The sequence below is a fragment of the Acanthochromis polyacanthus genome, chromosome 16 (assembly GCF_021347895.1).
Source record: "Acanthochromis polyacanthus isolate Apoly-LR-REF ecotype Palm Island chromosome 16, KAUST_Apoly_ChrSc, whole genome shotgun sequence".
Classification (NCBI taxonomy): Eukaryota; Metazoa; Chordata; class Actinopteri; family Pomacentridae; genus Acanthochromis; species Acanthochromis polyacanthus.
Genome location: NC_067128.1, coordinates 24,629,395 through 24,642,297, shown reverse-complemented (window position 1 = coordinate 24,642,297; position 12,903 = coordinate 24,629,395). Strand labels below are relative to the sequence as shown.

Here is a 12,903-nt window from a genome sequence, read left to right as displayed (position 1 = left end):
ATCCTTTGAAAAAAAAGGCATCTTTAAGCAATGCAAAATCATAAAGATGTAAAAAAAAAAAAAAACAGCAAGAAAACTAGCTAATAATGACTATGGGTGAAAAGACACACTAACACAAGTAAAATTTTACTATTCACACAAAATATTAGCACATTATTTATATGTTCTACACAGTAGCAGGTAAATTACCATCAAGATTTGTTAAAAGAAAGACTTATCTTGACTTAAAGTTTATCCTGCAAGCAAAACAGCAAAGGCTAGAGATTAGATGCAAGGTTTCAAGTTACACAGACTGCTTTGCACTCAGGCCACACAACACAGTCTCATTTGCTGATCCCTGAGAGCTATGTGGGATTCAAATACTTTAGGATCCAGTTCCTCAGATTGCAAAAAATCGTCTGAAAAACGTTGGCTATACTAAGCCATCAATAGTGCACGTCAGTGTTTGTAACCCATTCTGTGTAGTCTGGTGTTACTGGTGACTGATTAGCTCACGAGTAAGTGTACTGTCTCGTTATGTGTGCACAAAACAAACTGCTGGATGGGGACACAGATTCCATTTAAAAGTAGCAAATAAACAGTATTTCACCTGTCATGGGTTCGCATGAAGTCCCACGATTTCTTTGTGCCATTCTGAAAAAAAAAAAAACATAGGAGAAGAAAGCATTAATAAAGATAAGTAAATATTCTTCTTCTAAAACACTGTGGCTCCACATATGTCCTATATGTGACTTGCATCGAATGATGTCAGATCATCTCTGATGTATTTAATGTGACACTGTGAAAGCAAACACAGCCCTTTAATGCTTGTTTGGACATGAAAGTCATACCACAACCTATCAAAAACATCTGCAGTTGCAAAGCAAAACACCATAAAGAAATAAGTAGAAGTGTGAATTTGTGTTGTCTTTTTGTTACTCTGTCAAGGAATGTGGCAGAGTTACGTGGCGATGGGCGGGGGTTTGTCTGTCTGTTAGCAACGTTACTCAAAAACAGACTACCAGATTTAGATGAAATTTTCAGGGAAGGACAGAAATGACAAAAGGAGCAAGTGATTCGATTTTGGCAGTGATGTGGCTTATAATCTGAATACATGGATTTGTTACTGTAAATATGACTACAAGTTAACACCGTCAGCTGCCTTCTGATAATCACACGATTGCGATCCTACTACAAATCAACTGCTATGGACCACAAATTTTTAAAAGATTTATTTTATTGGAAATCATATGACTGAGCAGCCTTGGCAGAGTACTGCACTCTGTGCTTTTCTTGTTCACTTCATGTGAATTGTAAAAAAAAAAAAAAAAAATATATATATATATATATATATATATATATATATATTTATTTATTACCTCCGCCTGGAGGCTATGTAATCATCAGAGTTTGTTTGTCTGTTTGTCTGTTAACAGCATAACTCAAAAAGTCATGGACGGATTTTCACCAGATTTTTACAGAATGTCCGGAAGAGCAAAAGTAACAATTGATTAGATTCTGGAGGTGATCCGGATCACCGTCTGGATCCACGATTTTTTTGAAGGACTCTGTACAATTGAGAGATGCTGTTAACAGACAAACAGACAGACAGACAAACAGATGGCCTGGCGGAGGTCTGCGCTCTCCGAGTGCTTTTCTAGTTTATTTATTGTGTTCTATTGTTTTGAAAGCATCCTCCCTTTGGTGATGTGGTTTGCAGGGAGAGATTCTTGATGACTAAACATTGAAACACATCCTCTAGTTATGCAACTTAAGCAGCAAAACTTGTGTCTTTTCTTGCCCTGTGGTCACATCAGTCAGACCTTTATACAGCACTGTCATACAAACACAATGTAAAAATAAAGGACAAAAACAAAAGGAAACAAAAAAAACCAAAACTATTTATATAGTCAATCCTGCAGGTAATGAACATGTGTAGTGGTGTCTCTGTATTAGCTTAAGAGGGAAATGGTTGCAATGGTTGTTTCCTCGGGGGGGTTCTCCACATTGGGGGCTTCTGAAGGTGCTGTTCACGAGTCCCTTCAGCCCAGCTGTTTGGGAAGCTCCTCACTTCGGTGTGTCGGTCCCCCTGTCTGTTGGGGTCGAGGGGGTCCGGCTGCCGGCACCCCTGGCAGGTATGGTCTGTGACTCCTCACAGTGTGGACAGCCCCAATGAAGGCATTTTCCACGATCCTCAGTGCCATGCCATGTCTCCCTACAGTCCATGGTGAGACTGTGTGTGCGTGTGTGTACGCGCATGCATGTGTAGTTGTGTGCATATACATATATGTGGAGGGAGGGAGGTTTTTTTTTTTTTTTTTAAATTTTTAAATGTTGTAAAGCGCTTTGTGTTGCATTTTAACTGTATGAAAAGTGCTATATGAATAACGTTTGATTGACTGATTCTGGCAATGTTCTCTGAAATACTAAAATGGATATTTAGGTGTTTCTAATGTGAAGTTCAAAACTGAAATCTGAGTCAAAGGAGAACATGGAATAGAAGTTGTTTACTTGCTAACATGGGTTTGATGATAGTGGCTAATCACTGCCTGCATCCACAAGATAAGGGACACTGCTGTGGCGATAGCAATGTTCACATTCTGGACAGAGAAGACAGGCAGTTTGAGAGAGAAGTGAAGAAAGCCACCCATGTGAAACTGGAACAGCATATCTAAATGGAGGAGGTGTTGTATGGCACCAGTTATTAGGTACATATCAGTTTCATAGGCTTCACTGCCATTAACACCTGAGCCATCCCTCAGATGGCAGTTTCACAGCCATTCACACCTTTTGGCATGTTAGTCTTGAGTCATTAATGGGTATAAGAGGTAGAGACGACAATACACACCTGGAACTAGTCAATGAGAATTGAAGGAGTTTTTTGCTGAGGGGTGAACATCTTCAGGAGCCAAAAAGAGAAGTCCAGTTGATTTTACTGATGCCTTTAGGGCTACCATGACTTAGAAAACTGAAAATCAACACAGACAGTTCTCTGTGAGTTTCCTGGCTAACAACAATGAAGGTAGCAAGCACAAAGTTAGCATGACCTATAGATTCACAACAGCCACTTCGGTGGAAAATGGCCATGTTGAAATACACTGTTGCCATTATTTAACACCATTTGCTGAATCCTGATTATTTGCAGTCATTTACTAACTTGATTATGTGCATACAACACAGCAGAACTAAACAGTCTTACAGTCGAAAATAGCCACCAATAAATTCAGCATTTATTTTTGTTTGAGTAATGCTTGCTCCAAACTACAGTGTCAAGCTATCAGACTAAATTATGTAGTCCTTAAAAAAAGTAAAGCAATAGAATATTTGCTACCCTGTCCTAAAAGATTTACATTGATAGTCACTAGAGGGATTGAAGCCAAGTGCCTCAGATGGGGCATAGAAACTGGAGGAAGAAATAAATCAATACTGTTGACAATTTAAAAAAAAAAAAAAGAATATTTCAAGATTTATCTAGATATTTAATATGTAAGAATCAAAAACAAACCCCATGTGCGAATGAACCACATTAACTCAGCATGTAATCCTCTGTTCACATTCCATGCTGTATAAATATGGTAAAGTTGGCCTACATTTTCTACGCCTGAGGAAATATGGGTTTGATTCAAATTTAGGCTACACCTCCTCTCCACCCACAAGCGCTTACAGATGCAGTGATGACTGCTTTACACTAACAGGATTATTTCAGCTACAATAAATCTGGCATGTAAGCATGCTGATGCAGTATCAGTACTAATCGGACATAATAAAGCTTTGTTGTAGCAACAGGATCTAAGATACGATGTATCAAAGATGCACTTAAAGCTGCAACATGCAACATTTTTCCCAGGATTTTTATTTATAAGGAATAAACTCAGACTAAAAAGTTTAATCAGTCAAACTGACTGATTGGGTGGGAGTTTGTTTCCTTCCAAAGGGTGTTTAACCAACTATTCTCTGATATAATGTTTTCAAACAAGAGAAGTGCAGACTTCAGAGTCTGCAGAAGGAAACTAAAGCCTTGATTACACTGCGTTAGGGATGTGCATAATATGTGGACACCACAGCCACATAGTTGCTGTTATTATAAACCTTCTTGGATGACTCCGTTCCATAGAAACAGTAGGCCGGTGTCTAAATATTCCACACATATACATTCCGAGTATGGACACTTCTGCCCTTGTAGCAGCCCTGTCTTTACAATATGTTTCTATACAACCAAACCATATTCTTTACTATGTTTTAAAAATAGAAATATATTTTAGATGGGGCCCTAGGTGACCCTCAGGCAACTTTTGAATGAGAAAAGCATAACTCTGGCCTTAGGAAGAAGTGCAACTTGTATTTATCATGTCCATGATAATTATACTGTAATTTATGGTGCTCTCACCAGATAATACCAAACTTAAGTAAGAAAGAAGAAAAATTGAGACAAATGCATGCAATGGGGGTATAAAAAATTTTCTGAGAGCAGCAGTGCTACCAGTTATGAAAGCTCTCTCTTTCAGTCTGTTAAAAAATCCTTGGCATCATGTCATGATGGATGTTCTTGCTGTGCTGCAGACAGGTTGTCGGTGCAATTCCTTTCACAGAATACTGTCACGTAAACAAACTGTGAAGACGTCTCACACATCAGTCTTAAACAAGGCCACGCCACCCACACCCCTTTCACTTTTCCCCAGAGAAAGCACAACTACTGTGAAGTTGTGGGTGTTATAAATCATTTGTCTTGACTGAGGCAGGGATGCACATCTTATGGCTTGTATGAAGCAAAGTGTTTTTCCTGTCACTGAACCATGAACACGTAAGCTGTTGGGTAGTGTAAATTATGAGAAAGGTAAACAGTAGAGCTGTTAAGCCCTTAAACTCATCTATTCTGCTCAATTTTGACTATATGTCCAACTGATGTTCTAACATTGTTGCTGCACAGTGCACACTTACTGTACAGTGCAGTATACTTTGCACTGAAGCTACAGTAACAGTAGCATAATAGGATACTTACATATACCATCATGTAGCCATGAGAACAAAGTAGAATTCCTCTATGTTTGGTACATTGCTTTTTACGCTTTACATATATACACTACTCAAAAAAATTAAAGGAACACTTTTAAATCTAAGTATTGCATCAAATCAGTGAAACATGTGAGATACTGATCTGGTCAAGTAAGTAACTGAGGGGCTTTTAGTCAGTTTCAGCTGCTTTGGTGTTCATAAAATTAACAACAGATGCACTCGAGGGGTAACAATGAGACAACCCCCAAAACAGGAATGAGTTTACAGGTGAAGGCCACTGTCATTTTTTTCCTTCCTAATATTGTCTGACTGTTTTTCACTAGTTTTGCATTTGGCTAGGGTAAGTGTCACTTCTGGTAACATGAGGCGATACCTGGACCCTACAGAGGTTCCACAGACAGTCCAACTTCTCCAGGATGGCACATCAATGCGTGCCATTGCCAGAAGGTTTGCTGTGTCTCCCAGCACATTCTCAAGCGCATGGAGGAGATTCCAGGAGACAGGCAGTTACTCTGGGAGAGCTTGACAGGGCTGTCGAAGGTCCTCAACGAGAGCAGAAGCAGGACAGGTATCTGCTCCTTTGTGCAAGGAGGAACAGGATGAGCACTGCAATAGCTCTCCAAAATTACCTCCAGCAGACCACTGGTGTGAATGTCTCTGATCAAACAATCAGAAAGAGATTTAATGAGAGTGGTCTGAGGGCCCAGCGTCCTCTAGTGCCCGCTGTGCTCGCTGACTGGCACCGTGGAGCTCGGTTGGCAACACAGGAATTTGCAAGTCCACCACTGGTGCCCTGTGCTTTTCACAGATGAGAGCAGGTTCACCCTGAGCGCATGTGACAGACATGAAAGGGTCTGGAGAAGCCGTGGAGAATGTTATGCTGCCTGTAACATTGTTCAGCATGACCGGTTTGGTGGTGGGTCAGTGATGGTGTGGGGAGGCATATCCATGGAGGGACGCACAGACCTCTACAGGCTGGGCAATGGCATTCTGACTGCCATTACAGTGCCTTGTGAAAGTATTCGGCCCCCTTGAACTTTTCAACCTTTCGCCACATTTCAGGCTTCAAACATTTTAAAATTCTAGTTTTTTGTCAAGAATCAACAACAATTGGGACACAATCGTGAAGTGGAATGAAATTTATTGGATATTTTAAACTTTTTTAACAAATAAAAAACTAAAAAGTGGGGTGTGCAATATTATTCGGCCCCTTTACTTTCAGTGCAGCAAACTCACTCCAGAAGTTCAGTGAGGATCTCTGAATGATCCAATGTTGTCCTAACTGACTGATGATGATAAATAGAATCCACCTGTGTGTAATCAAGTCTCCGTATAAATGCACCTGCTCTGTGATAGTCTCAGGGTTCTGTTTAAAGTGCAGAGAGCATCATGAAGACCAAGGAACACACCAGGCAGGTCCAAGATACTGTTGTGGAGAAGTTTAAAGCCGGATTTGGATACATAAAGATTCCCCAAGCTTTAAACATCTCAAGGAGCACTGTGCAAGCAATCATATTGAATTGGAAGGAGTATCAGACCACTGCAAATCTACCAAGACCCGGCCGTCCCTCTAAACTTTCACCTTGAACAAGGAGAAGACTGATCAGAGATGCAGCCAAGAGGCCCATGATCACTCTGGATGAACTGCAGAGATCTACAGCTGAGGTGGGAGAGTCTGTCCATAGGACAACAATCAGTCGTACACTGCACAAATCTGGCCTTTATGGAAGAGTGGCAAGAAGAAAGCCACTTCTCAAAGATATCCATAAAAAGTCTCATTTGAAGTTTGCCACAAGCCACCTGGGAGACAAACCAAACGTGGAAGAAGGTGCTCTGGTCAGATGAAACCAAAATCGAACTTTTTGGCCACAATGCAAAACGATATGTTTGGCATAAAAGCAACACAGCTCATCACCTTGAACACACCATCCCCACTGTCAAACATGGTGGTGGCAGCCTCATGGTTTGGGCCTGCTTTTCTTCAGCAGGGACAGGGAAGATGGTTAAAATTGATGGGAAGATGAATGGAGCCAAATATAGGACCATTCTGGAAGAAAACCTGTTGGAGTCTGCAAAAGACTCCAACTGGGACAGAGATTTATCTTCCAACAGGACAATGATCCAAAACATAAAGCCAAATCTACAATGGAATGGTTCACAAATAAACGTATCCAGGTGTTAGAATGGCCAAGTCAAAGTCCAGACCTGAATCCAATCGAGAATCTGTGGGCAGAGCTGAAGACTGCTGTTCACAAACGCTCTCCATCCAACCTCAATGAGCTCGAGCTGTTTTGCAAGGAAGAATGGGCAAGAATTTCAGTCTCTCGATGTGCAAAACTGATAGAGACATACCCCAAGCGACTTGCAGCTGTAATTGCAGCAAAAGGTGGCGCTATATTTTATATCTTTATATTTGAAGCCTGAAATGTGGCGAAAGGTCGAAAAGTTCAAGGGGGCCCGAATACTTTCACAAGGCACTGTAGGTATCAGGATGAAATCCTTTGACCCATTGTCAGACCCTACATTGGTGCAGTGGTCCTGGATTCCTTCTGGTGCACGACAATGCCCAGTCTTATGTGGTAAGAGAACTCATGCAGTTCCTGGAGGATGAAGGAACTGATACCATTAGCTGGCCCCCATGCTCACCTGACCTGAATCCAATAGAACACCTTTGGAACATTATGTTTTGTTCCATCCGACATCATCAGGTTGCTCCTCAGACTGTCCAGGAGCTCAGTGATGCCCTGGTCCAGTTCTGGGAGGAGAGACCCCAGGACACCATCTGTCGTCTCATTCAGAGCTTGTCCCGGCATCGTCAGTCATGCATACAAGCACATGGAGGCTATACAAACTACTGAATACCATTCTGAGTTGCTGCCAAGGAATTTCAGCAAGATGGACTAGCCTGCCACATCAGTTTTTCACTTTGATTTTGGGGTGTCTTGAATTTAGCCCTCCTGGAGGGTTGATAATTTTCATTCCCATCAAACAATGTGGCACTTCTCATTTCTAACACATTATCAAGTCCATATCAATGCTAATATCCAGTTTGTTTTTTCACCATATTGAAATATTACGTATTTTCAAAGTGTTCCTTTAATTTTTTTGAGCAGTGTATAATAATTGTTAAAGGGGAACTTCGTTTTTTTTCAACCGGGGGTCTGTTTTCACGTCATTTCACACATGTGAGTAATGGAGAAATGAATTTTCGACATAGCTCCAGTATTTAGCCAGGCAGGCAGCCAGGCAGGCAGCTTTGCCGCAGCTCAGCTAGCGAAAAGTATGGGGCAACTCCCCCCCCCGCCCCCCGCATCAAAGTCCGCCCTAATGTGCTTTTTTTCCCACACTGACCAGCTCAGATAGTCTCAACGAGTGTCCCACAACATACGAGAGATGAGAAGTGAACGAAAACCTCAACTCGCGCCAAAACACCAGTTTTGGCGCGAGTTATCGCGCAATTTCGGAATGAGATTTGTTTTCTAGCGTCCTGAGATTTGGATACAGACCACAACAAAGAGCGATCGCCAAGTAATGTGGAGGTTTTCGTTCACTTTAGCTATCGTGGTACTGCTTTAAAATTTCCTTTCACTACAGGAAACAACAACAACCTTTAAGCAGTCAGCAGGTCAAGGTTAGGGCTATGCGATATGGCCTAAAAAATCTCTGATTTTTTTCACAAAAAATCCTGATTCACGATTTATTCATTTTTTTACCCCCTAGCTAAAAATCAATTTGCAGATGACAAAGAAATTGTTCAAAAAAAGTGATGCCACATAACTTGAACCAATTCCAAACAAGGAAAGCATTCAGAGCGCAGTACTCCGCCAAGGCTGCTCAGTTGACATATCATTTCCGACGGATGAAATCTTCAATAAACAATTACCCTGTGCTAAGTACAGGCATGTGTTATGCATGTGCATGTCATGTATTTATACCGAATCACGTGTAAATTATACTTTTAAAGATCTGTTGATTGGTTCATCAATTTTGGCAAGCCTTTGTTTTGCTCATGTTAAAATAAGAGTTCCCTCCAGGCTACGGGCTTTTATTTTGTAACCATTCCAATGGCACAGGAAGTGATTCTCTAAGATGAAGTTTCTTGACATGACGAAGACGTTGCCGAAAGTAACTGACAGTGTTCACTTCATGGTTACAGCGACGCCGTGTCTGCAGCTATATCTCCCAATGGGAAATCCCGAACAAAGCCGTGGATCCAGATTATAAATCGCATCACTGTCAAAATCGAATCACTTGGTCCTTGTCCCATTTCTGACCTTCCCTGAAATTTCATCCAAATCTGTTGGTCCGTTTTTGAGTAATGTTTCACACAGACCGACAGATTCACAGACAAACGTACGCCGATCGTCACATAACGCTGCCGTTCCTTGGCGAAGTAATAATGACTGAAGATACGTTTTCTTTCTTCGGAGTAAGATCTGCACTGTTCGCCACCATGCTGGAGAGTGGGGCATGCACTCTGAACTACGGGAGCCCAGCAGGCAGGCGTTGGTGGCAGATGATGAGAAAATCGATTTTCATTAAAACAAATCGACATTAAGTACAAACGCTAATTAATCGATAAAACTGATTTATCGCCCAGCCCTAGTCAAGGTACTGACATGTCACTTCCAGTCACTATTTAATGCATTCTGATTACCGTATTTTCACGACTATAAGGCGCACATAAAAGTCTTAGATTTTCTTCAAATTGTGCGGCGCGCCCTATGGTGCAGTGCGTCCTGTGTGTGTTGTTATTGTTGTAAGGCGGACGTAGACCAGGTGTTTTTTTCCACGCATCACCGTCGCTGTTGATCTGTGACTCTAGGCGTGCCCATCTCACAGCCGATGTGAAAAAAACAAGTGAAGCAAATGAACTCTGAGCTTGCTGTCATTCCGGGAGGCCTGACAAAGGAACTCCAACCGCTGGACATCGGTGTGAACCGGCCGTTCAAAGGAAGGCTGCGAGCGGCGTGGGAGCGATGGATGACCGATGGGGACCACAGTTTCACTAAGAGTGGAAGGCAGCGCCGGGCGAGTTACGCCACAATTTGCGAATGGATTGTAAATGCTTGGGCTAACGTGTCTGCTGGCACTGTTGTTCGAGCTTTCGCAAAAGCCGGCATCATTTCCGAGGAGCCGCACGGCACGGAAAGTGACTCTGACAGTGAAGAAAGTGAGCCTGGCATGTTTGATGGAGGTTTAGCGCAGCGGTTCAATTCAGAAACAGAGGATGAGGACTTCCATGGGTTTGATTGATGATGATTACCGGTAAAAAAAAATGTGAATACCAAACTCAGTTTTGCTCCCGCTCTATTTTTAAATACGCACACTTGTGTGCTTGTTTTATCCGTGTGTTTTACCATGCCCGCGCCTACTGATGATTAAAAAAATGTTAGTACTTTGTAATCAATACTTAAATAAAGCACAACCAAACTCAGTTTTGCTCCCACTCTATTTTTAAATACGCACACTTGTATGCTTGTGTGTGTGTTGTGGTTGTAAGGCCGACGTAGTAGAGGACACCATGAGAACGTTAAAGGGGGAAGTGTGGGCATGGATTGTATATAAAACCCTCGCCATATAATCAGGTGCGCCTTATGTGTGTGTTAAATACAGTAATGGCACACATAACTGAGACTGCGCCTTTTGGTACAGTGCGCCTTTTGGTCGTGAAAATACGGTACAGACAACATCACCACAACAAGATGGTAGGACCCATTTCAAGCCTCTGTTCGCACCCCAATTTCAAGTCCTTGGAGGAGGTCAACAGAACATTAAAACATGGATGATTTTTAACTTCCTACTGCTAAATTCAGACAAAACCGAAGTCATTGTATTTGGCCCCAAACATCTTAGAAACTCGCTTTCAAAGCAAATAGTTACTTTGGATGGCATCACATTGGCCTCCAGTACTACTGTGAGGAATCTTGGAGTTATTTTTGACCAGGACATGTCCTTTAACTCACACATAAAGCAAGTCTGTAGGACTTCCTTTTTTCACCTGCGTAATATTGTAAAAATCAGGAACATCCTGTCTCAGAGTGATGCAGAAAAACTAGTTCATGCTTTTGTTACTTCCAGGCTTGACTATTGCAATTCCTTATTATCGGGTTGTCCAAATAGCTCTCTCAAACATCTACAGTTGATCCAAAACGCTGCTGCGAAAGTACTGACAGGAGTTAGCAAAAGAGATCATATTTCCCCTATACTTGCTTCTCTTCACTGGCTTCCTGTTAAATCCAGAATAGAATTTAAAATCCTTCTTCTGACATATAAAGCTCTTAATAACCAATCTCCATCATATCTTAAAGATCTGATAGTACCATATTATCCTAGTAGAACTCTTCGCTCTCAAACTGCAGGCTTACTTGTTGTTCCTAGAATTTCTAAAAGTAGAATGGGAGGCAGAGCCTTCGGTTATCAGGCGCCTCTCTTGTGGAACCTGCTCCCAGTTTGGGTTCGGGAGGCAGATACCCTCTCTATTTTTAAGACCAGGCTTAAAATGTTCCTTTTTGACAAATCTTATAGTTAGGGCTAGGGATGTGCGTGCTAGTCGTTTAATCGTTTAACCGCCTACTCATTTATTAAACGTTTAGTATTTTACTAGTCGGTTAAACGCTAGTGTGCCCCCCCCCTCCTCCCCGCACAGCCACGCTTCGCGGCCCCCGGTCTCGACCGGGCGCCGCCATGCAGCTCTATGCTCGTCCCATCTGGGCTACCTGGTTGATCCTGCCAGTAGCATATGCTTGTCTCTTTTTTCAACCCCCGCTATCCCCCTCATCATTAGCGTTTTTTTGACCACTCCAGCTACACCCACCACGTCCCTTCCTGCCACCCCGAAGCAAAGCATCGGCTCCAGTATGTGCTGCTCATGGACTGTCATGGTGCACCGACCCGCTGCCGTTACGCACAGACGCAGCGGCACTTTCTGTCTCAGTGGACGACTGAACATCTTCATCAGAGGGTGAATATTCCTCTTCAGAATATGAGTAAGCCATTACTTGACAAAGTACTTTGACAGCATTGACCAGACCTCTCGGTACGGTGAGTTTTGTCACTCTAAAATGTGCCGTCTTGCGCTCTGATACGCTCCGACGGGGAGTTTCGTCTCCTCGGTTTTCAAACTCTGTAAACTCCAAAACTTTGAATGAAACATGCCCACAACTGATGCTCAGATTGAAGTTCCAGATGTCCCCCATCTCCTGGTGTACAGTACATGAGGCACACGAGGCAGTATATTTGAAGCTATGGCTTGTTATGTTCAGCAATGTTGCTTGTCGCAATATTACGACTTTGGCGCTTAAAGGGTTAAATTGCAAGTTTTCCGAACCGACTAGTCGCCAATAAAATTAGCGACTAGTCGGTTCGGAAATTAGTCGAAATTCCCATCCCTAGTTAGGGCTGACTGGGTGACCCGGAGGGGTTCTGGTTGTGTCTTCATTGCACAGCTGACTCCCTCTTGGACGTCCCTTCGTTCTGCCCCTAGTCATGCTGCTATAGGCCTAGGCTGCTGGGGGACTTCTCTTGATGCACTGAGCCCTTTTCCATCTACCTTTACATTTAATATGTATACCGCTACTGCATTACATTCACTCTGTTTGTCCCTGTGTTATTTCTCCGAGTGTCCCTGGTCCCAGAGCTGGATGCTTCAGATATGCGGTCGATGTTCCACCAGCTGGTCCAGTCTCCACCATGTCCACTGTGGGATGCTGCTGCTGACCTTCCTCCAGCCCTCCGCTTCCAACTCCCCTTTTCCACCAGTCAACTCTGCATCGCCCTCACTATACTTGTTATGCTAATCAACATACTGTTTGAATTTTACTGCTAGCTATATATGTACTATGTTAATGTCAGAGCCGTACATCATAAGAGTAAATTATGAGTCAGTTTTCAATGTCAGCTTATACTTTG

The 12,903-nt window shown here is 42.5% G+C and overlaps 1 protein-coding gene across 3 annotated transcripts in view; it reads right to left on the bottom strand.

The window, feature by feature from the left end:
* nudt14 (nudix (nucleoside diphosphate linked moiety X)-type motif 14) overlaps window positions 1–12,903 on the bottom strand; it is a 74,108-nt gene that overhangs the window by 33,921 nt on the left and 27,284 nt on the right. For all 3 annotated transcript variants that reach the window (XM_051960936.1, XM_051960937.1, XM_051960938.1), the window contains exon 2: window positions 590–633. In XM_051960936.1, coding sequence (XP_051816896.1) covers window positions 590–633 — 44 coding nt within the window. The remainder of the gene's footprint in view (window positions 1–589; window positions 634–12,903) is intronic.